This window comes from Dissoconium aciculare (assembly GCF_010015565.1).
Source record: "Dissoconium aciculare CBS 342.82 unplaced genomic scaffold K489scaffold_3, whole genome shotgun sequence".
Taxonomy (NCBI): Eukaryota; Fungi; Ascomycota; class Dothideomycetes; order Mycosphaerellales; family Dissoconiaceae; genus Dissoconium; species Dissoconium aciculare.
Genome location: NW_022984953.1, coordinates 637913 through 659462, shown reverse-complemented (window position 1 = coordinate 659462; position 21550 = coordinate 637913). Strand labels below are relative to the sequence as shown.

The window sequence follows — 21550 nt, the reverse complement described above, 5'->3', positions numbered from 1 at the left end:
GCTTCTGCAGTGCTTGCAAGGATTCTTGAGATAAAACTTCCGATGATACAGAAGAAGAGGATGGTGGTTCGGTATGGTCGAAGCGCCACAAAGCGGAGGTTTTGCCATCCTGTACCATCGGGCGTAAGCTTATGCGCAATCTGCACAATGGCGTTTTGGCTGCTGCAGCGGTAGTGAAAACGATGTTGTAGTCGGCAAAGCTATGAGCGTGAACTTGCCAAGTAAACGGATCGTTAGATGTCGCAGAGAGAAGACTGGAGTCAAGACTGTCCATTGCTGATAGAAGTGGAAGAGTCATCTGGAAACTCCGCACCAACGCAACAATGCCTTCGTGAACATCCATGTTTGTCCTCTGCTCAAGCAGCGCTCGGATACGCTGATGAGGATTGTTTCCGGTAGGTTCAAGTCGCAGCTTGATAGGCTGACGTCCATCAGGCGAAAAAAGCAAAATGGCTTGTAGGGGAACCTCGGTGGCACGGTAGGTAAAACGCACTCGAGAAAGAGTCATTGTTTTGCATTGAATCTTGTGCTTAGAGAAGGTTGAGAGGTAGAAGTTCATCCGTTCGATGGCCTTCATATGATCTTGGATGCGCGAGATGAACGGCTCACCGAACGGAACACGTGACCGCAGTGACATAGCACCAGCATCGCTGATAACAATGTCATTCTCGTGAACTGATGCATGATCATGGTTTTGCTTTGCACTTGAATCATGAAGCTGAGTTCGCTTCACTGCGAGGTATTCTTGAAGATGCTTGAATTGCGCCGGTCCAATTTGCAAACGGATTTCATGCTTGACATCAATGGTGTCGCTGCCCTCGATGCTCGTCACGTCGAATCCATCAAAAGTGAGTCTCACTGGGCCAACCGGTTTCGCAGACCTTTCTTTGCTGCGGGATGATGTATGCATGAGTGGCAAAGCTGGGACGTAGATTGCTGTAGCAAGTCTCTCAAGCGGACTAGTATTTCCACCTGTTAGTACACGAATGCTTCGAAATTTGTAGGGAATTGCCTTTGCCTCGAGATCCTTCGCAATGGTTGCATATGACACTTCTGCCACAGCTGCGTGCTCCACTTTCAGGAGAAGATCTTGCGAGAATGACAATTGATTCGCGAGCGGTTCTACAGAGCTGATGTGTCGGACAGAAGCGATGGCCTGACCGAGTACCTGTCCTTTGGCATCAGAACGGTCCTCGAGCCGCATGATCCACCACTTCTCGCCTGTAAGACTGAACGTGAACGCGAGCGCCCAAGGCTTGCTCCAAGCTTTGTGACACTGATAAGCTCGCACCACGAGTAGACCGGGCCCGAAGTGATTGACCAGAGTCTTTTGATCCTGCTTCACCAGTTGCAATTGTCGCCAGTCCAAAAGTCGCGCGACTCTGCTCATCCGCTCCCTGGCGTCGTTGGCCATGACGTGAGCAAGCATTTGCGCGATATATGCTGGCTCCCGGTTCGTCTCCGAATTCAATCGCTGTTGCGCTTGCATAGAAATGAGTGTCGGAGGCGCAAACACAAATTGCCCGGTGAATGGCTCTTGGCTGACGGTGATTGGTTCGGGGAGACCTGGCAAAGACAAAGAGAGGTGACAAGCTTGAGGCGAAGAGTCTGAGGTGCACAGCTTCGTCTCCAGCCTCGTCTTTGTCCCGGCCAAAGCGGTAAGTTGGTCGCGGATTTGACCGAGTGTCCAAGATATGTGCTTGGCGACGACTGCTTGAATAATGCTCTCAAAGTCGAGTACACTCCAGTCCACTTCAACGGTAGTGTCGGTGACCAGCTCATCCTTTGATCGATGCCATTTTAACGTAAGGGTGGGGGTCGGAGGCGAGTTGATCGCTGCACATTTGCCTCTGCCTGTGCTAATGCCGAGCTCGATCCAGCTCTTCTTGCCCGCCAGGCCCGTCCAGTACTGCACAACCAGTATTCGATGCACCCTTCTCCAGTCCTCGATTTTCAAGCAATCAAACCATTTGCCATGCAGAAGTTCGATAGCCTGTTGTCGTAGAGTGTTCAGCTTGTGTGTCAGGACAAAATTGTGCAAAAAGTCATAGCAACCCTGCAAGCCTGTGCTAGCCAGCGCTTGATTTGAGCGACCTTCGATTTGCGCGCGCAATCCTTCTGGTAGCGTGCGAGCCCGTGGCGTGAACAGAAATCGAAGGTCAATAAAATAGAAAGGACTGGCCGGATCCTCCTCGGCGACAGATAAGTCGACCTCAAATTCGCCTGCAACGTGGAAAGTAGCACGTCCGTTCGCTACGTCGTAGTTGTTGAAGTGAGGAAGAAGATCTTCGTGTAAGTTGAGTCGTGTGATAAGAATGACGTTCATATCCTGTAGGGTTCGGAGTAATTGCTTGGCCGTCAGCCGTTTCGGTGGAATATAGCCGAGATCCGGTTGTCGTGAAGCACTGCCCGTGGACAAATATTCCAGAGCACCTTCAATATTTGGATTGGGCATCTTGGCCGCGAACATGTCACGCTTGGTCAGACCAATAGAGTGCATGGCGTCTCGATGAGCATTGAGTTCCTTCTCCTGCCAGACTTTAAGATCCACGAGGCGCGCCATTTCCTCCTCCCGTTTGCTCCAATCTACCAACACTAGCATTTTGATAAAGCGATCCCGCTGGCTGTTCGCGAATTTCATAAATTGCAGCTTTTTGTTCACGCTAGCCTCGGATTTGTCGACAAGGTGTGAGACCGCCCCGTTGGTCAAAGGCGCGACTGAGCCATCGATAGGAGTCTCTGCCATGCTGGTGACGGTGTCCCGTAGATCCTTCAGACATTGATTCGCGAGACGTTGGAGGATTTTGCCCATGGGCTTGTTTGCAGCAGAATGTCGCCATGATTGATCCAAAGTCGGAGGGTCTTCCTTCGTCGGTCGCGGCGCGCTGTCGTGTGCCCCATCTCCGTTGATCGCAGGTGCTGAACTCGAGTCTGTGTGTGAAACTCCATTCACGAGCGTAGGCGCAGTGCCATTCGACGGCGGCATGATGGGTGTCTGCGGCGCATTTCCTCGCTGAGCCTGGCCGCGAGACTCCGCCAGCTGACCGAAGTGAGGAATTGGCGCTTCGTGGCTGATGTGACGATTACAATTTTGAGCGAGAGAAATGTTTATAATCGTGTGTGGTGCGCGTGGCTATTGAGGCTCCGCACTGGAATAGATGTCGCGTGGTAGACAGTGTTGGTGTTGGGTGGGCGGAAGGAAGAGATGATGATGTGATGTGATCTTCGGTGGTGTTGGTGGAGGAGGATTAAGCGTGACGGCAGTCGAGTTAGAGCGTGTGCAGCTGATTGCCTGCCGTGTTTTCTGCCGCTGTAGAGTGATGAACGAGTCGCTGCCTCTGCTGCTGCCTTCTTTCCGCCCGCTGCTGGAAAGGTATGCTACACAACGCTATACCGTAATAATGTCTTGCAGTACCTTGCACGCCTAGTACGGCGAGCAAGGAAAAGACGGCAGGAAGGGCGGGAATTTCACACGGGAATGCGGGAATCTCCTCCACGGAATTGCACTTTGACAGCCTCAGGCTGCGAACCATCTCGGATGCCACCTCCCTGGGTTCCGACGATTTGAAACGCATTCCGCCATCACCACCGTGCAAGCATATGGAGCGAACAGCAAAATAACCATGTACATCCTCCCAAGACTATCAGCCACGATGACGATCAGTGCTTAGACGAGAGCATGAACCATCGTCAAATAGATGTAGAGGGCCAGACCGGCTTTGATTGATGGCTCTCTACAGCATCGTCGCTGGGACGCAATGGCCGAGATTGTCATCGTGTTGGTCTCGTCTCAATATCTCCGATCGAAATTTGGACGAAGGAGTCTGGTTCGGACACATGTCAAGAAGACGAGTCTTCTGCAGTTCCACTTGCCTGGACATCTCAGCATGCCATATATGGATAAGGTACCTAATCTTATTCACCACGATTTCGTTCCCTAGTAGTTAGGCAGGAGCGATGCCATCTCGAACAGCTCAAAGAAGCAATTCCCTTTTTCTGTCGATCGGCAAGATAGACCGTACGACCACCGCCCACATCTCACAGAACCATACCCACACCACCAGTTCGAATACGCGTCATACCTCCTCCCGACGCCTCTTTTTCGTCATGTCCACTCTTTCTCGGATGTAAAAATCCAAAGAAGGACCATGTCACGAGGACGTTTTCTGCTCGCTCGATAAAGCGGCGCAGAGGGCTCTATGCATAAACCCTGTAGCGTGGAGGGCACCTGAACATGTCGCAATCATGTGCATATTCAGAGAAGAGACAATGTTTCTGTAAAGGGATGGCCGATACGAGCGGTTTTTTCTTTTTGTGGGTCTACCAGGCTTATTATTAGTCTCCATGTTCTGCACTTCTGACGCCTTCACCTGGTTGGATGGATAATGGCGATGAACTGTCCTTATACACGTTCTGTATGAGCAGATGAGAGATCTTCGCGACTAAGAACAGCAAGCAGCAGCAGCCAGACACGTGCATTCCGAGGTGAGTATCAGTACAAGAAGGTTTGCCGGGTTCCCACGCGACTTTCTCGCCCCGCTTCGTTCTCCCGGAGAGAGTTGGAGACTGGAGAGGAAAAGACCGAACGGACCACCCAAAATTCCACAACCAAAGGGCGAGAGAGCCGAGATTCGAGATCGCGGCCATGCCCGCTGATTGGCTGGGCGCATGGCACCTCGCGTGAGCGCGACACTTCATTCCGCCTTGTCCGTCGCTGACAACAACGAACGACGGACTCGATCAGAATATTCTCATTATCATTATCAGCAGCGTTGCTCGTCGCCTCTGTCGTCACATCACAACGACGCCGATGACGAGCGTTCTTCGTCGTCGTCATCATCGTCATTGCCGCACTCGTTGCATACGTTGAACCGCGCGGGCCGGCACCCCTCATATTTCACCATGGGTCTCAGGTTAAGTGGAGATCAAGAGGGACAGCTACCTGGCACCCGACCGATCGCCTATCCCGGTGAAGACACCCGACCGACATCCCGAAAGGAACTGCTCGGATTCTACACGTACTCGTTTGCTGCCGAAGTCTTCGTCGTCTGCGGTCTCGGCGCATTTATCCCCATTACTTTGGAATCGTTGGCTCGGGCGAGTCCTTCAGCAGTACTCGCCAACGACCGGACGAAGCCATGTCTCGGCGGAAGCAACACCGCCGATGGTGCAGCGCGGCTCATGTTTCCGCGATCATCGGACAGTGGAGCGCCTGCACAGTGCGTGTTCGACCTCTTTGGCTCTGAGATCAACACGGCAAGTTTCGCCATGTACACCTTTTCGATTTCGGTGGCGATCCAGGCGTTGATTGTGGTCACCATGTCTGGTGCTGCGGATCATGGCCGCTACCGAAAAGCACTTTTACTCACATTCGCACTGGTTGGATCCCTGGCGACCATATCGTTCATTGCCATCACTCCAGACGTATTTGTGCTCGGGAGCCTGCTGGCGATGATAGGAAATGTCGGCTTCGGCGCCAGCTTTGTGCTATTGAACTCGTTCTTGCCGGTCCTGGTCCGGAATCATCCGGCAGCTGCTGTCGATGCGCAAGCTTCTGTCTACGAAAGTGTCCCCACATCGGAGGAAGACGTCTATCCCTCACCAATTGAAGACGAGCAACGCCGCTCCGCCGAGTCTCCCCTGGCCGAACGTTCCGAGCTCGAATCCGCTCTGCTGCCTCCCGTCGAGCAACTCACTCCTTATCCCTCCTCACCGGCCGCTCCTTCAAGCGCTCTAGGACTGTCGACCAAAATTTCCTCGTACGGCGTCAGCGTCGGTTACGCCGCAGCCGTGATCGTCCAAATCCTCTCCTTGATCATCCTCAGCACGACCGGCTCCACAATCTTCTCCCTCCGCCTGGTCCTCTTCACCATCGGTCTCTGGTGGCTGACCTTCACCATTCCCGTGGTCTTCTGGCTCCGACCACGACCCGGCCCACCGCTCTCACGACAAGGCGGCACCTGGCTCGGCTACCTCACCCACTCCTGGCTCAAGCTCGGGCGGACGATGCTACGTGCCCGCCGCCTCCAGGACGTCCTGCTCTTCCTCGCCGCATGGTTCATGATCTCCGACGCCATCGCCACCGTCTCCGGCGTAGCAATCCTCTTCGCCAAGACCACCCTCGGCATGTCCCCCGCGCAGCTTGCGCTGATCAACATCATCACTACCGTCGCGGGAATCATCGGCGCGCTGACCTGGAGCCAGCTCAGTCGCGCCCTCGCGTTGAAACCCAGCCAGACCATCATCGCGTGCATTGCGCTGTTCGAGCTCATCCCGATCTACGGCTTGTTGGGGTACATCCCTGCGATCCAACGGCTCGGCGTGATCGGTCTGCAGAAAGCCTGGGAGATGTACCCTTTGGCGGCCGTGTACGGACTGGTTTTAGGCGGGCTGTCGAGCTACTGCCGGAGCCTCTTCGGCGAGTTGATCCCACCTGGCAGCGAGGCGGCATTCTTCGCGCTATTCGCCATCACCGACAAGGGCAGTAGTATTTTTGGCCCGGCGATCGTCGGCGCCATCACGGATGCGACGGGCGACATCCGCCCGGCGTTTTGGTTTTTGGCGGTGCTGATCGGCTTGCCGATTCCGTTGATGTGTTTTGTGAACGTGGAGCGGGGAAAGCGGGAGGGCGCGGCTCTCGCGAGGGAATCTATCGTCCAGGGCGACGAAGGGGCGGGTGGTGAGGCGCTGGAGGCGACGAGGTGACGTTGAGATTTTACGAGTTGGTCATGTTGCTACATCGTTGGACGTTTTCTCATCACATGCATAGCGCGGAGTTTCTCTCGCCGGCGACACCACGGCGAAGGTTGGGGTTTGGCTTGCCAGCGAATTCTTGATATACGTAGATGCTACGTATCACTTTATTTTTATGTGAAGTTTTCACGATGACAGCAACATTTCCTTCTGTGGTTTGTGCCCACCAGACGTGCTCAATCGCAGAGTGTCTACCCGAAGACAAAACCTAGACGCGCCCAGTCCCGCTGGAGAAAGCCCGGATTCAATAGTCGATCTGGATTTCCTGCGGGTCTGGATGTGCAGATGCCTCTCCACACTCTCCACGAGCGACGGAATATTGGTCACACATAGAGAATGTTCGGTGGAAGTCTCGTTGCTGTGTGGTGTCAGGTCACGTACACTTTGAATGTCCCGTTTGCCCATGGACTGCATGCCCCAGGCACCCATGTGTAGGGCATCACGGCATATATGGATATTGCGGGAGTGCGGCGAGGCGGATGTTCGGGAGGATCAGCACCTGGGCATACTAGGTACAGACAGGACTGGACCTCCTAGCTTTTCTATGGATCGCACCAAACACTTGGGCTTGTCTCGGCGTTGGTCTTTCCGCCCAATGGCTCGCTCGGATGTCGATGCTCCGGGAAGGAAGGACGACGACATACACGTGCCAACAAACCTTGGAAGCCATCAGTTCTCCTGTATTTATTTAGTGCCTAGTAGTAATACAGTACATGACTGAGGGCCGATGGACATGGACACCCGGAGATACTGTAGTGGACCGCACATCGACGACCATTCTGTCATACCACCCATCACCATGTATAATATAGATTCCACCACCAAGAGGCATGGATCTGTCATACAATGTATCCTACTGCAGCACCTGCATCTGTCGTCGTCGTCGTGGTTGTCGTTTGTACCCGGCGCAGCATTGTTCTGTTTGGTCGAGAATACATACACACACATATATACATGTATACAATGACGGGTCATGTTTTCAGCTTCTTTCCATCCCGTCGATATCCGCCTCTCTGCTGGTGATGATATACAGCACAGTAGTGTGTTTCGGGGCAAATGGTGCGTCATGATGGCTCAATTCCTTTACTCCAGAAGCCACCTGGGCAGCCATTGAGCATATACGTCATAATTGAGTGGATTGGGGAGGGGTTTGTCATCGGGAAGATCTCCATCCCCAGCTCCATCTCCAGCGTCAGGGCTGGTGTCGATCATCCACCGCAAAGGCCTCTCTCTCACTCGTCCATCTGCAGCTGCATCCCGATCGTCATATCACATCGCGTCGTATCACATTCGTATGCCAGGCTGAAGATCTCCAGCTGGAAGAAAAAGAAACCGACGAAATCGACCTCCGGTTGGTGACAGCAGCTTCCCTGCAGTCCATGCGCAGCACTAACCATCTACCTAGGTAGCTACTGAAGACTTCGCGGTTACAAATCCTGATAATTCAATAAGATACTAGATAGAGTACTCCATTAGTCTGTCTCTCTCTCTCTCTCTCTGTGTGTGTGTGTGTGTGTATGTATCCGTCTCTGCGATCCCCTCTTTCCGCAATGGAGCCTGTCTTGTCTTCGTCTCGTCATCTGCTACACGCCGAGCTACTCCTACTGTACCTAGTACGATAAAGTGTTTTAGCTCCTCCTCCTCCACTCTACTTTGCGTTCTTGAATCACTCTCTTCTCCTTCTTCGACGCCTCTTTCTTGCATTATCACAACCAAACCCAGTAATCAATCTCACATCACCATCATGTCTTCCGCCGACAAAGCCCAAGCCAACATCGACCAGGCCAAGGCCAACGCTGAGAAGCAAATCGACGAGGTCAAGAACACCGCTTCTCAGGCCAAGAAGACTTTCCTTCAACGACTCGAGGACGATGGCGTGTAAGTCGACGTCACCTCATCTGTAAAAGAAACAAACAAACAGTCAAGCGAGACAAGAGGCGCAATGTCCACTGACACTCTCCTCCAATCTTCAGCGTCAACCCCTCAGGTCTCGCCATGCTCGGCATCAGCGGCGTCTTCTTCGCTTTCGTGCCCGTCACCAGCTGGTTGGCCCAGCCATCCGGCCTCCTCGAGCGCGCCGTCAACGGCGTCATCTCCAGCGTCGCCTACGTGAGCACCGCGGGCGCCAGCGGCACCATCGCGCCCGCCAACCAGATCGCCGCCCTGACCGCGCTCTACCTCGGCGTGACCTACGCCATCTCCGGCGCGGGCTCCGCCGCCGCGACCGCCAGCGGCAACCGTGGCGGCCGCGACAACAACAACCCTCGCGCGCAAAACGCCGACCTCAAGGGTCTCCCGCTGCGCCTGTACTCGGCGCACCACCACCTCGTCGAATTCTTCCCCTCGTGGGCGATCGTGGCGGCCTTGACGCAGATTTCGGCGCCGGGCGATCAGACTTTGATCAACCTGCTTGGTCTGCATGTCATCTCCAAGGTGTTCGTGTAAGTGTTTACGAAGGAACCCTTTCGGGTCGATCACAAGTGGGACAAAACTTGCTAACCTGGAAATACTACCAGCCACTACCCTTCATACCTCCTCAACGTCAGCACCACCCGCTCCCTCGGCCACATCCTCGCCACCGCCAGCGTAATCAACGTGGCGGCGCGATTGGCCAACCAGCGCCTGCTCGCCTTGTAAATGACTCAAGTTGATTGTGAAAGAGAGGGGGAGACAACAGAGCGACTTGCAAATTGAAAGACGGGTCGAACAAACGAAGATCCACTACATACAACGAGAGGGCTAGGCAAAGCGATGACTAAAAACACACGATATATCTATATAATGAACACATGACGATTTCTCTTTGGGGAATGAATACATGGATTGTACACGATCTTCACGCTCGCAACTTTCAAGTGGGGTCGTTTCGCTTTCTCGATCGCGTCCACATGATAAAGCACCAATAAGAAATTGGTGAACCGTTTCTTCACACCTACAGAGTTTTCGTCATCCCGCCCACGGCGCACCGACAACACCCCTCGACGACAGATCGCCCATTGGGAGATGCGTGGTATCCGATCAGTCACTTTCTACTATTCAAAAAAGAAGCATGAAGATCATCAACTCATCACAGGAGGAGATCAATTAGAAAAAAGGAATATGTTCCCCCCCCCCTCATTTCCTTCTAGATCAACTTTTCGGGCCAATGTTCCCGCCGATTTTTACCCCGAAATCATAAGAGAAGCTCGCAATAGCATTCCCTTTCCCTCCTCACCTTCCTCCCATTTCCTTTCCCTTCCCATCCTTCCGTCAAACGCCAGGCCACCAGACCCCGTTATTCGTCTGCGCCGGACTATCATACACCAGCGGCGAGGAGCTGTTCCGCGGCCTTCCGCCCCAGACATCCGCGAGTCCCAACCAGGCCTCGTAGCGGACGACGTGCGCCCGGGGGTCCGCGCCGGGACCCACGAACACGCCGAACCCGGTGCTGCACTTCATGCTGGGGTAGATCCGGGTGGAGAGCGCGAAGCGGTCGTTGATGTAGACCTCCACGAGGCTGCCGTCGACGAAGACGGTCATGTCGATGTCCTCGGTCTGGGTGCGGCTTCCGCCGCGGGAGACGGTGGTGTATGGGAGGAAGAAACCTGTGACGGTCTCGGGGTTGAAGCCGTTGGGCCCGCCGAGCAGGCTGCTTTTGCTTCGCGTGACGAGGATGGTGTGGTTGGAGGGCTGGTAGTGGATGGTGGTGTGTTCGCGCATGTCCGGTGAGGCGGCGAGGATGACGCCGACGCCGGCGGAGGTGTTGGTCGCAGGGGGTGCGGCGAATGTGGCGCGGAGTTCCATCTGGGCTGCGCCGTGTTGTTGGAGGATGGTGGTTTTGTTGAAAGCGGTGTTGCACGGGTAGGATTGGTGCAGGGCGTTGACGCGGAGACCAGCGACGACGTCGGGGAGCGGTCGGACGCCGAGGGTTTGGGCGGTGACAGTGGTAGATTGGGAGTTGTTGGTGGCGACGAGGACGGCGTTTTTGCTCTCGATCAGGGCGGAGGAGTTGACGACGTTGTCGACTTCGTGGACGAAGAGTTCTCGCGGGAGAGTCAGGGAGCCCTGGAAGCCCTGCTGCGGTGCGCTGAAGAGGCCGGATCCGGCGGCGGGGTTGGCGCCGAGGATGTCCTCGCGGGACCATCCCCATTGTACACGACGGTTGTGCTTGGTGTCGTTGAAGCTCGTCAAGGCATAAGCGTTGCCCCAATCGGCGGCACCGCCGCTGCGAGGAATGAATTCGGCGCTGATGTTGGCCCCATTCCTTCTCTGAGTCACGGTACCTTCAGCCCAAAGAGCCCATTGGGCGGAGGAGTGGAATGAGACATTGGCGCCTTCGGTGCCCATGTTGGCGTACCAGTGCGCTTTGCCAGCACGATCGTACAGCGGGAAGAAGCCTGAGACTTCAAAGTTAAAACCATAGCTTCCGGTGGAGAGTACAGGCCCGACAGAGGTGTTCGCCTTGGGCTCCCAGAGGGCGCCGAGGAAGGACCATTGAGTCAAGTTCCGAGCAGGAGCAGTCCATAGAGGAATACGAGGACCAACGCCTTTGATACCAGAACCGAAGACAGCTGTGAGGTAAGACAGAATGGTCAGCATCGTGAAGGAGTGTTGATTCTCACCAAGTAGGAAAGAAACATACCATAGTAGTGAGGCTCGCTTACGCCGAGCACGGCATCCAACTCGGGACTAGGCTCGAGGAAAGGGTCACGGAAACCAGTAATATTCCAGTTCATCGGCGGTTGCTCCGTCGTAGTTTTGATGACCGGGTTGCCCTCATACTCCTTGTATGTCAAGCCACCATCGGTACTATACGCCAAACTCTGGGTTTCTGTGCCAGGAAGGTACGGGAGAGCCCAGTTCGTCGGCAGCCTCGAGACCGAAGTGTAGAAGACGAGCAGTGTGCCGTCGGTCTCGCCTTGAAGGTTCACAGGCTGCGCAGTGCCAGAGAAAATGCCCAGACCGTTGTAGGAGCCGTTTCCAGTAGGACCAAAAGTCAGTGCTGAGGCATTTTCCCACCCGCGGTGGTCGGTCCAGTGGATGAGATCTTTGCTGGTTGCTTGACCCCAGCTGATATTGCCCCAGTTGATGTGCTGTGGATGCCACTGGTAGGAGATGTAGTAGAGATCACGAGTGGGGTCGTACATGGCGCCGCAAGGGTCGTTCATCCATCCAGCTGGTGCCAGAACGTGGCTTCGGGGTCGCCATCGGGTGAAGAGCGAGTTATTGCCCATGGTGTTGATCTGATCGATTGTGAGAGCATCGCAGCTTTGGTTGCCATTGCTCGCGGATGAATATGATGCTGGTCCGTTTGAGCCCCAGTAGCCATTGTGGCCCTCGTTATCGGTGCCATAGGGAGACGATCCCCATGACTTCCAAGCGAGGGCGGCTGGCAAGGAAGCCAGTAATGATGTAGCCACACGCATGGCGTGTCAGGTGTATGAGATGATCAGGGTAGAGCAAAGGGGTAGGCGGAGACTGGAAAGATGGTAGAAGGGATTGAGATCGGGCGTTCACAATCGTAGAGAACGAAGCTTCTTGATCTTGAAAATAGGAAGTTGAGCAGGTGGGCAAAGCTCGAGATATTATATATCTTACTCGTATTGCATCGGCGAGCAGCTGTCTCTTGCCAACGCAGCCAAAGCTACAATGGCATGTCTTGCTCTACACATCCGACAGAGAGACCGATGGGTGTTGGAGCCGGGCCGAGAAGAAGCATGGCACGCCTGCATGATGAGGCTAAGGTCGTCTAGCTTTCCCCAGTGTCGTCACAATACTTGAGTGTACACTGGAGGATTACTGTGCAGAGTAGCGTACCACGGTCGGACTGATGTACAGCAGTAGTACATCTTGGAAACGTCACCGGCTCCGATGGCGGGAAACGGTCGAGCGTATCGAGGTACGTAAAGACGTGGTGGATGGTCATCGATCGCCATGTATCGCTATACGACGGTCCGAGACGAAGGCACGTGGCAGTGATGAAGAACCTTGGAGGTTCTTGATACACCAGCAAAAGATTGTACTGTACGTGCATATCGAAAACGACGGCCAGGGCTCGACTCGGCCCCTACTCGGCGGCATTTGGTTGACGGACAGTTCGACCTTCCCCAGATCCAAGGGAGCTGCCGCCAATGGTGGGCTCGATAGGCGCAAGATCCGACGGCAATTCATTAGACGCGGCGAGAAAGTTCGGCGGGGAAACGAGCTGGAGGACGTGTTGCATGCGCCAAGAGAGGGAACAATGTCCTCGTCGATCCTATTGGCACCACGTCGGTATCGCGGTGACATTGCCGCTTACTCCTGATATGACTTATATATCTGATGAGGCAGTCGTATCGATAGGAGAGCAAAGTGCATGTTGCTCGCTACATCATGATTGCTGGATGTAGGAGAGCGCACGAGCAAGATCATACCAGAAGTGGCGCAAATCCGGGGTTCATCATCAACAAAACGATTTAACGTGGGGTAATAGTAAATCCTCCAGCATCGTGGAGCTGTGCATAGCTAAGAACGTGGCGCACATTACATGACAGTACACGGTAATGTCCATTTGCGATGTCCGAAAAAGAAAGCGTTATCGGCGTCTTTCTTTTCCGCACGTCCGGTGTGTTGCCCGTCCACCTGATGAGTAGATGATTTGGCCAAACGAGAATGCCCGCCCTCATTGAAGTGTGGGCATACCGAATTCGCTGGCGGCATCGATCTATATTCCATTCCTATCGGACCGATAAGAATTTACCACCACCATCACCACCACCACCACCACCACTTACAATGAATCGTCCAGGTGCGTATGCCGGCGGACGTGACCTGCATATGTATCATATAGCGACAGTCAAACTTAGCCGAAATGTTATCGTGTTGTTGCTTCAATCAAATATAACGTCGGATGGTGCTCACCTGGGCAATCCGCCTTGTGATCGCCGGGAGCGAAAGAGGCGGCGAAGGACGGCATTTGCCAACCCTTATGATCTTTTGTTTCATCTTCCACTGAATGGTGCAAGCGTGCAGAATATGGGAAGTGGAGGTAGCGAAGTGGGGCGACGACAACCGCCTTAACTCGTCTTTTTGCCTCTTGCCGAGCTATTATACTCTTACCAGAAATGTGATCCTTTACACAAGACGATGAAGCTCATTTTTCTCACCTGGGCAGGTTTTCATCGCTCTGGGCGCGAAGAGGCGGCAGCCATTATACCACCGCTCGTGACTGCAGGAAGGGCTCATCGATTTGGATGGTCGGGAAGAATGTCTGGAAATGGACAAGTCGCCGCCATTGTTCTTCTTCTCCGGCATCCAATGCCCACTGTCCTCAGACTCTTAGACGGTCGTTCATTCAATTGATTCATTACCCATCATAAACGGGCTAGATATCTGTCCTCGGCAACTCTTTGAGCTCCGGTTTCCTTCACTTCATTTTCCACCTGTACTGCAGACTAACACAGGAGATTCACCATCTGGTCTCCCCAGTGTTCGTTCCCTTCTCCATAATACACACGCACATCTGACTTGTGCGAGAGACTTGGCCGTTGATTTTTGGCATACAAGTGAACCTCATCTTGCGACAATAACAGATGACAATGACAGGCCTGTGCCTATCACGCCGCAACAAGGGTCTCTTCACTCAGGCGAGTGTTTCCGGCACTTCAATAGTCGTCGGATACAGTGGCCAAGATTTCGAAGATGATTAGTACCGAAACACCGCATTGCCATGTATTCAAGCATCTCCCGCATTTGTTTTAATGTCTTTCTTCGCCAAAGAGCTCGGAAACCATCGGTGAGCTCTCCAACATGGTTTGTCTCTCCACTATTATTGCAGCCGTTTGATATGGCATTGCTTCAATTTGTGCCACATCGGGCTGAGAGATTGAAGTGCGACAATCAGCGCAGAAATGATGGGAGATCGAAGCGGAATGTTGCCTCGCATCCGGTCGAGAGTCGCTGTATGACTACAGCGATCCTCTCGGAAACAAATGCCGAAAATACCTGTATTTACGTCCGAGCTGACCAGAGTCCTGCTGCGGGCTTCTGTTGCTGCGCAACCTTTCCGCCACTGCTACCTGAAGCATAGGCTGAATCGTATGTAGTGGCATCTTTCATATCCACGTCCTCTTCCTTGGGAGGCGGGAAGTGGTCTGGCGCATTCGCTTGGGCGCCGTCCATCATTCCCATGCCACCTGCTCGAAGCTGGTTGATGGCGCGAACAGTATCGATAGCTTTGTGTAGCGTTCGTCGGGCGTTGAAGTTCTTCTTGACTGTTGGTAGAAGATCCTCCTCGCCGCGACCACTTTCAGGGCCGATGATCCATGTGTGGGACAGAGCCTCGTGTGCCGTCATTCGTTTCGTCGGATCGATAGTCAGACAGCGTTTGATGAACTGTCGCGCGGTCAAGCTGACTCCACGCCAGTATTCCAAGGGTGTGAAGCTGTAATCTGCCACCAAAATCGCCTGCATCTCTTCCAAGTTGGAGTCGCGGTCGAACGGGGTGTAGCCGCAAAGGAGGAAGTATGTGATGACACCAATGGCCCAGACATCGACAGGCTTGCCATGGCCGCTCTTCTTGAAGATCTCGGGCGCCATGTAACCGGGTGTTCCACATGTTGTAGTCAAGACGTGAAACTGCTCTTCATCCATGATTCGTGAAAGACCAAAGTCGGCGATGAGTAGGTCTGCATTGTCCTCGGGAGTGCGGAAGAGAAGATTCTCGGGTTTGAGATCCCGATGAACGATGCCATGGTCGTGGAGATAGGCTACAGCGGATAAGGTCGCTCGGATGAGATCGGCGGCGTCTGATTCGTAGTACGACCCTTTGCGACAGATGCGATCGAAAAGCTCTCCACCGAGAGCGAGGTCGGTAACGAGGTAGACTGTATAGCAGTGAGATGTGAGCCCCAATCTGAGTAGACTGCTCCGGGTGCAGTTCAGCAACACTCACGATTATTCATAGTTTCGAAGTAATCGACCAACGTCAAAATGTTCTGGTGACCCATCGAGACTCGTTTGAGTACGGCAATCTCATTGCGCACCATGTGCTCGCGCCCGGCCATCAGACGCTTGTTGATGACCTTCGCAGCGAAGTAGCGACCAGTGTCGATATGCACACATTCCTTGACCACACTATACGATCCCGATCCCAATGTCTTGCCGGTTTTGTATCGACATGGTTGAACTTGCGCTTGCGCCATGATCGGCAATCGCGTTCCGTGCAGAAATATCCTTTACGTCCACGGGTATGAGTTTCGGGTGGTTTTCGACGAGAGTCGCAATGCTCAATTTTGGAAGCCTTGTGAAGTCGCGGACAGGAGATTCGAGTAGTGAGCAGGGCTTTTCACGCATCAATAGTGAGGCACAGTCATCTGTTGCAGCGCGTAACCTTGGAAGATAGTGTTCCCTGGCACGAGAGCCGCTGACGCCAGGTCCAGAACAGCCCACCATTCTTCTGCATGGACCCCAATCGCTGCGCACTCACCCTGACGATGTCGCATTTGGTGGGGCGCAGGCACACTTCGGCATCTTCAGGAGTACTTCGGAGACCGGCATCACTCAGAGTGGTTTACAGCCCTATCGCACGCGAATCGAGCATACGTGCCCCAGGTACCTCTTGGTTCTGGCGAGGAATATCGATTAGATCGCAACATTGTGATGATAGTCATTCTCACCGAAACTAAGAGAGAAGCGAATTTAACATGTATTTACAAGATTCCGGCAGGGCCAATAAGCACCACCAGCAGAATGGTCACAATAGGTAGAGACATTGTTAGGAATCTCGCCGAGCTGTAGATGAATCCACTTCACATTCAAATTTGCAAACACAAGACAATACAACTCAACAATCTGAAAACACTACTTGCTCGCCGAAAACGTGTGATCATGAATGACATTGGCTCCAAACCATAGCAACAATGCTTCCAACACCATCCACGTCTCATGTGGATTATTCCCACATCTACGAACCAGCAGAAGACTCTTACCTCTTCCTGGACACCCTATCAAGCACTTCTGAGAAAGCATTCTTCCGGAAGCACTTTACAGCTACATCTACAGATGGCCGAGGTTCCCCGTCCTTGTCGATTCTCGAGGTCGGCACCGGTTCGGGCGTCGTACTGGCCTTCGCGATAGCAAATGCTGCCGCGATATTCGGTCGCACAGATGTCGGTGCATTGGGAATAGATATGAACCCTTTCGCATGCGTTGCTACTGCCAAGACCTCCAACCTTGCCATACAAGACGTGAGAGCAACCGACGAAGACGCTACTGGGTTATTTCTTGATAGCTTAGGCAGTGATCTGACAGCGGCTTTGCGACCTGGAAGCATCGATGTCTTGATATTTAACCCGCCGTACGTGCCAACCGAGGAGCTCCCTGCACAACAGCTCCCTGAACTCGTATCATCGTCGGCGATGTCGTCATCGGCGCGTTTCGAGCGCGATTCGCATCTCCTTGCGTTATCATATGCAGGTGGACAAGATGGCATGGAGACTACAAACCGCTTATTGACACAGCTACCTCAGATACTGAGTGCACGCGGCGTAGCCTACGTGCTTCTTTGTGCACAGAATCGACCCGAGCAAGTCATGAATGAAATCCGTACTTGGGAAGGTGGGCACTGGCTTGCAGAGAAGGTCGCAGACAGCGGCATGAAGGCAGGATGGGAAAAATTGTGCATCGTGAGAATCTGGCGAGCTCCTGAGAGTTCATGATGGTTGCTGCTGTCGGATGTTGTGGCCAAATACGAAAGAATAGCACGACGAAGTATGTCGTGAGAGACAGACCGCCAGATGTTGATGCGCGCACTCAGAACTGTCTGCACTCATTTTCAAGCATCAAGGATCGAATTCTCCCACCGTTTTGCCAACCCAGACCATTTCATCCAAGGGGTCCTATCAGCACCGTACATCTCAGCGACCAATTCCTGGCCATAATGATGATGATGCACTTCAAAAGCCATTCTGCATTGCTCTGCATCTTGACCGGCAAGGCACCATTCACACTCTAACGCGATGGTCTCCAAGGCGAAATCCCAAGAGGTCGGCATATAGAAGGACGCAGGAGATGGCGGACGATTCCACCAGTCGTAATCTTGGCCGGGCGACGTCTTATCTTCCTGGCGCAAAGTGTTACTGTCATCACATTGGATGTAAAGGATTCGATCGATTTTCCACAGAAAGTCCATGTCTGCGACGGAGCTATCGCACATGGACTCGCACGCTGCCGGAAGGAATTGCTCATGCTGATAGGCTACGGCGAGTCGCAGAATTCTGGTATATGCTTGCCAATAATCCGAATTGGTGACGGGGTAGCAAATCTCCTCATTCCAAGTCGCATCGACATGAACTACCCCGTCAATAAACCCATGGTCCCAGACTTCTTTCACCTCCTTCTTTAACCTCGCGACCGCATCAGCCGAACGTTGAAGTCGGAAAAGAGTGCGACGCACTCTTGCATTCTGATCCTGATCGTCATCGTCATCTGCATCCGTCATCAAGCCGTCGACGATGCCCTCCTGTTTTGCCGCCGCCGCTGCTGCGATGGATGCTTCTTCAATCTCGCAAAGCTCTAGCGTGACTTCCACATCTTCGGGTCTGATTTCAAACATGCTCTGGACGACGGACGTCGTGTTTTCATGCCAGATCGCGCGCATCATGCGATTCGTGGCCGACAATTTCAGGGCGGACGCGATTTCCTCGAAATGATACATGATCTCTATCAGCAGTTCGACTGGCAGTTCAACGAGCAGCATGATGATGGAAAAGCGATGATCGCTTGAGCTCAAAATCGACTTTTGCGAGCGATTTCTCTTCTCCTTCGTCTTCCGTCGACATGGTCATCATTCAAGGCCATTTATAATGTACGAACCACGAAAAATATGTCGTGAAACCCGCCGAGTCGGTCTGGTACCCTTTTTCGATGCGCTTTCATCCGACCCAACACGATAGAATTAATTCGAAGACCATGTCGTGGAACCTGAAAGTCCCGACCGGACATGGGTGATTTTTTTAAGGCAGGCGTTTTAGCCTTGTCATGGCGATCCTATCCCTACATGCAGCGAACGGACAGCATTTGCCTTGATAGCCCCCTGCATGCACCCTAAACGAGATCGTGCGTTTCAAGATCGGAACTTGACGTCTGTGGAACATTTCGGGGATTAATTGTTTGTGCCGGTCGCCCCGGTCAGAGTGGGCGCCCAATGTATCGCCTTATAGGTACCCAAGTTGTGGACTATAAGAACACGGAAGACTCACGATAATGACAAGCGCGAGCGGGTGAAAATCGGGATGAAAGGGGAGGGCCAGAAGAAGAATCGCAGGAAACTTCTACATATATCCCCAGCGACGGAATTGCCCTTCAAGAGGTTCAGATCGGTCATGGATCGAACTGTGATCTACTTTATTTGTAGATGATGCCCTACAATCTCTCAGCAGTAGACAAAGCTGAGATATTGCGACTCCGTTGCTTTCTCCAAAAGAGACACATGTGTGCGGCGGACGGAAATTTCCACCGAAAGACAAAAAAGAGAGAGCCTCCAACAACACGCTTCCGTTCGCTCTGCACGGACAATTCCAAGCCCCCCATGCGCAGAGACTCCATCCAACATCGAACGAGAGATCGCGAAACCCGCACCACCATGACGTAAACCACACGACCTCCTCTTTAAAAAGCTCCATAGGCCTTGGCCGGCTCGAGCGCATAGTCCTCCTTCTGTAGGCCCTCCAAAGCCCTCCTGCCATCATCCGACAACTTCGCTCTTCCATCCTCCTCGACCGCCGTGGCGAAAAACCGCGGCCGCCATTCCTCGCCGGACTTCTCACGCTCGGCCGCACGCTCGCGCTGGCGCTCCTCGAGTTGGGTCTTGCGGGTGGTGGCCTGGTTGTACTGTTTGGCGAGGATGGACTCGGTGACGCCGGACCAGAATTTCCGGGATTCGTTGGGGAGCTGGGAGGATTCCGGCGGACACTTTTTGGGGAAGGGGAAGAGCGGGATGATGTCCATGAGCAGGATCTTGTCGGAGGCGGAGACTTTGCGGGATTCGGTCGCGCCGAGCGAGTAGTAGATTTTCTCGGTCCAGCAGCCCTCGATGCGGGCGACAATCTGGTCTTTGGGCACGTCTTTTAGCTTGGTGATGTTGTCGGAAGTGATGTCCGTGGGTTTGTAGATGATGCCTTCGACCTTGTTCTGCGTCTTGCCGAAGTAGCCTTCTTCGAGGTAGTGCAGGATGGTCTTGAGGCCGGTCTGCGGGCAGGTGATGAAGCAGGTGTCTGCCACAGAGACACTGAGAGTGCCGCGGAGGAAACCTCCGAGATACGCAGCAGGGTGAGTGAGGTGGTACTCTTCGTTGTTGCGATTTTGCAAGGAGATGAAAATTCCCTTGTTAAACTGTCCAGCCGAGACTTTGACCGAAGTGCCTGTGAATTTGGCAGAGATTTGATCATACCCTACGGCACTGATACCCTTTTCTGGGCATTCATACACGAAGGCAGATATCGGCGGATGATGTGATGTCTGCTCCGTAATGTAATTGACCTTGATCGGTTTATCCGCGCTCTTGCCCTCCATCTCTGCCTCCCATGTACATCTGAAAAACTCGCCCAGCGAGCTGTTGTATGGTTTGCATGGTTTTCCCTTGGCATATTTCAAGTCCTTTGTAAACCAGAAGCGGAGAACACTGAGCATGCGCTCTAGTGGGTCCTCAGCATCGCCAATCGCAGCAAAGGTCTCTGGGCGATCGAGATAATGCCAGTACTCGAGGTTGGGAATTGGCTCCATGAGCTGGGCTGGTAGGCTGAATCGAACTGAGGCCATGTCTGATACGCCGATGAAGCGCTTGAGGATCAAGAGGAGTGTCTTGAGTTTGCTGACGTCTGAAGGCGCTTGGCCGTCTGGCACTGCAGCTGGTCCATCGTCTTTGATAGCAGCCAGCTCGGCATCGCTGGTCGCCGCAGAGGTCGCTGGTGGTGCGCTCATGGTGGCGGTTGTATTGTCGAAGGAGAAAAGCTGTAACGTCGTCTAACACGAACTGGTGTCGTCTGTTCTAACGTGTAGTGTATTGCCCACGCGTGCGGCAGTAGCAGCAGCTCACCGCTGCGCCAGAAATTTGTGGGTTCTGCACGAGAGCTCCAAGAGCTATCTCGAGAGGGCACTGGTTTGCAGATATTGGTAGAGCAGGGGCTTGCGGTTGTAGTTCGCAGAGTTTTCAGTATCCGGGTCGCAGGTGCTGTATGTCACTGGTATCTTCAGGTGGACCACTATCTACACTCGAAGCCGCGCCCACTCCTGAGATATGATGGTCTGAGCCGAGCAAATAGTACCCGCCTGACGTCACCAACGAGAGTTCAGGGTTTCGGACAAGCAGTCGCTGGAACCGTCTGATCACGAAAGGGAGGAGGTAAATCGGTCGGACAACAATGGCAAATATCAGAGAAGAAATGTGTGATTCGGAGGGAAGAGGCGGAGTCAAGAGGAGAAGGAGAGAGAATACTAATGACAAGTGGGCAGGCTGAGCAGAACGATCATGTGCGCACGAGCCTGAAAAGACGATGGTCGTGTGCTATATATTCTAGAATCCTTGAACACCCGGGCAATGAGCACGGAGTGAATCCAGTGGGAGATACAGTACAAGTTCAAGTCTACAGGTGGACCACGGGCGGATCTCCTGGCAACGTGGTGAGGTTGGAGATCACGGATTATCAAATCATGAGATGCTACTCGCGCGACCGGCGAGGGCAGCACAGTACGCATATCACGGAAACCATTGCGCCGTCCATTAATCAACGATGATACTGAATGGCGTGGACCTGGCGATAATCTTACCAAGCTCTCCCTG

The 21550-nt window shown here is 53.5% G+C and overlaps 9 protein-coding genes across 9 annotated transcripts; 4 read left to right on the top strand and 5 right to left on the bottom strand.

The window, feature by feature from the left end:
• Positions 1 to 340: 340 nt before the first annotated feature.
• Positions 341 to 2986, bottom strand: K489DRAFT_314708 (MED14-domain-containing protein; the record flags this gene model as incomplete). The annotated part of the gene is made up of 1 exon (XM_033601036.1): positions 341 to 2986. A coding segment is annotated over one exon (2646 nt), but the record flags the coding sequence as incomplete, so codon positions are not given.
• A 1916-nt stretch (positions 2987 to 4902) lies between these two features.
• Positions 4903 to 6705, top strand: K489DRAFT_314409 (MFS general substrate transporter; the record flags this gene model as incomplete). The annotated part of the gene is made up of 1 exon (XM_033601007.1): positions 4903 to 6705. The coding sequence occupies one exon, from the start codon at positions 4903 to 4905 to the stop codon at positions 6703 to 6705; it is 1803 nt and encodes a 600-aa protein (XP_033462063.1).
• A 1791-nt stretch (positions 6706 to 8496) lies between these two features.
• K489DRAFT_147020 (uncharacterized protein) lies at positions 8497 to 9696 on the top strand. Its single transcript, XM_033599191.1, has 3 exons — positions 8497 to 8653; positions 8727 to 9194; positions 9270 to 9696. Exons 1-3 carry the CDS (start codon positions 8625 to 8627, stop codon positions 9388 to 9390), a joined length of 618 nt encoding a protein of 205 aa, XP_033462062.1. The 5' UTR covers positions 8497 to 8624; the 3' UTR covers positions 9391 to 9696.
• A 306-nt stretch (positions 9697 to 10002) lies between these two features.
• K489DRAFT_315403 (glycoside hydrolase family 32 protein) lies at positions 10003 to 11900 on the bottom strand (the record flags this gene model as incomplete). The annotated part of the gene is made up of 2 exons (XM_033601090.1): positions 10003 to 11303; positions 11375 to 11900. The coding sequence occupies 2 exons, from the start codon at positions 11898 to 11900 to the stop codon at positions 10003 to 10005; spliced, it is 1827 nt and encodes a 608-aa protein (XP_033462061.1).
• A 1328-nt stretch (positions 11901 to 13228) lies between these two features.
• K489DRAFT_377563 (uncharacterized protein) lies at positions 13229 to 14252 on the top strand. Its single transcript, XM_033604185.1, has 2 exons — positions 13229 to 13572; positions 13633 to 14252. The coding sequence occupies exons 1-2, from the start codon at positions 13384 to 13386 to the stop codon at positions 13789 to 13791; spliced, it is 348 nt and encodes a 115-aa protein (XP_033462060.1). The 5' UTR covers positions 13229 to 13383; the 3' UTR covers positions 13792 to 14252.
• A 469-nt stretch (positions 14253 to 14721) lies between these two features.
• Positions 14722 to 16624, bottom strand: K489DRAFT_387138 (CMK1 Ca2+/calmodulin-dependent protein kinase; the record flags this gene model as incomplete). Its single annotated transcript, XM_033606294.1, has 3 exons — positions 14722 to 15596; positions 15665 to 15904; positions 16609 to 16624. 3 exons carry the CDS (start codon positions 16622 to 16624, stop codon positions 14722 to 14724), a joined length of 1131 nt encoding a protein of 376 aa, XP_033462059.1.
• Positions 16625 to 16631: 7 nt separating this feature from the next.
• K489DRAFT_314084 (uncharacterized protein) lies at positions 16632 to 17429 on the top strand (the record flags this gene model as incomplete). The annotated part of the gene is made up of 1 exon (XM_033600991.1): positions 16632 to 17429. One exon carries the CDS (start codon positions 16632 to 16634, stop codon positions 17427 to 17429), a length of 798 nt encoding a protein of 265 aa, XP_033462058.1.
• Positions 17430 to 17545: 116 nt separating this feature from the next.
• K489DRAFT_407732 (uncharacterized protein) lies at positions 17546 to 18469 on the bottom strand (the record flags this gene model as incomplete). The annotated part of the gene is made up of 1 exon (XM_033607400.1): positions 17546 to 18469. The coding sequence occupies one exon, from the start codon at positions 18467 to 18469 to the stop codon at positions 17546 to 17548; it is 924 nt and encodes a 307-aa protein (XP_033462057.1).
• Positions 18470 to 19380: 911 nt separating this feature from the next.
• Positions 19381 to 20691, bottom strand: K489DRAFT_314362 (Oxysterol-binding protein; the record flags this gene model as incomplete). The annotated part of the gene is made up of 1 exon (XM_033601001.1): positions 19381 to 20691. The coding sequence occupies one exon, from the start codon at positions 20689 to 20691 to the stop codon at positions 19381 to 19383; it is 1311 nt and encodes a 436-aa protein (XP_033462056.1).
• Positions 20692 to 21550: the final 859 nt, after the last annotated feature.

Bases quoted from the DNA above. Each gene is read 5' to 3' on its own strand.
- K489DRAFT_147020 (XM_033599191.1), top strand. From the start codon at position 8,625: ATGGCGTGTAAGTCGACGTCACCTCATCT. The intron at 8,654-8,726 runs GTAAAAGAAACA...TCCAATCTTCAG, and splicing joins AAGTCGACGTCACCTCATCT to CGTCAACCCCTCAGGTCTCG. The intron at 9,195-9,269 runs GTAAGTGTTTAC...AAATACTACCAG, and splicing joins GTCATCTCCAAGGTGTTCGT to CCACTACCCTTCATACCTCC.
- K489DRAFT_377563 (XM_033604185.1), top strand. From the start codon at position 13,384: ATGCCCGCCCTCATTGAAGTGTGGGCATACCGAATTCGCTGGCGGCAT. The intron at 13,573-13,632 runs CTTAGCCGAAAT...GATGGTGCTCAC, and splicing joins ATCATATAGCGACAGTCAAA to CTGGGCAATCCGCCTTGTGA.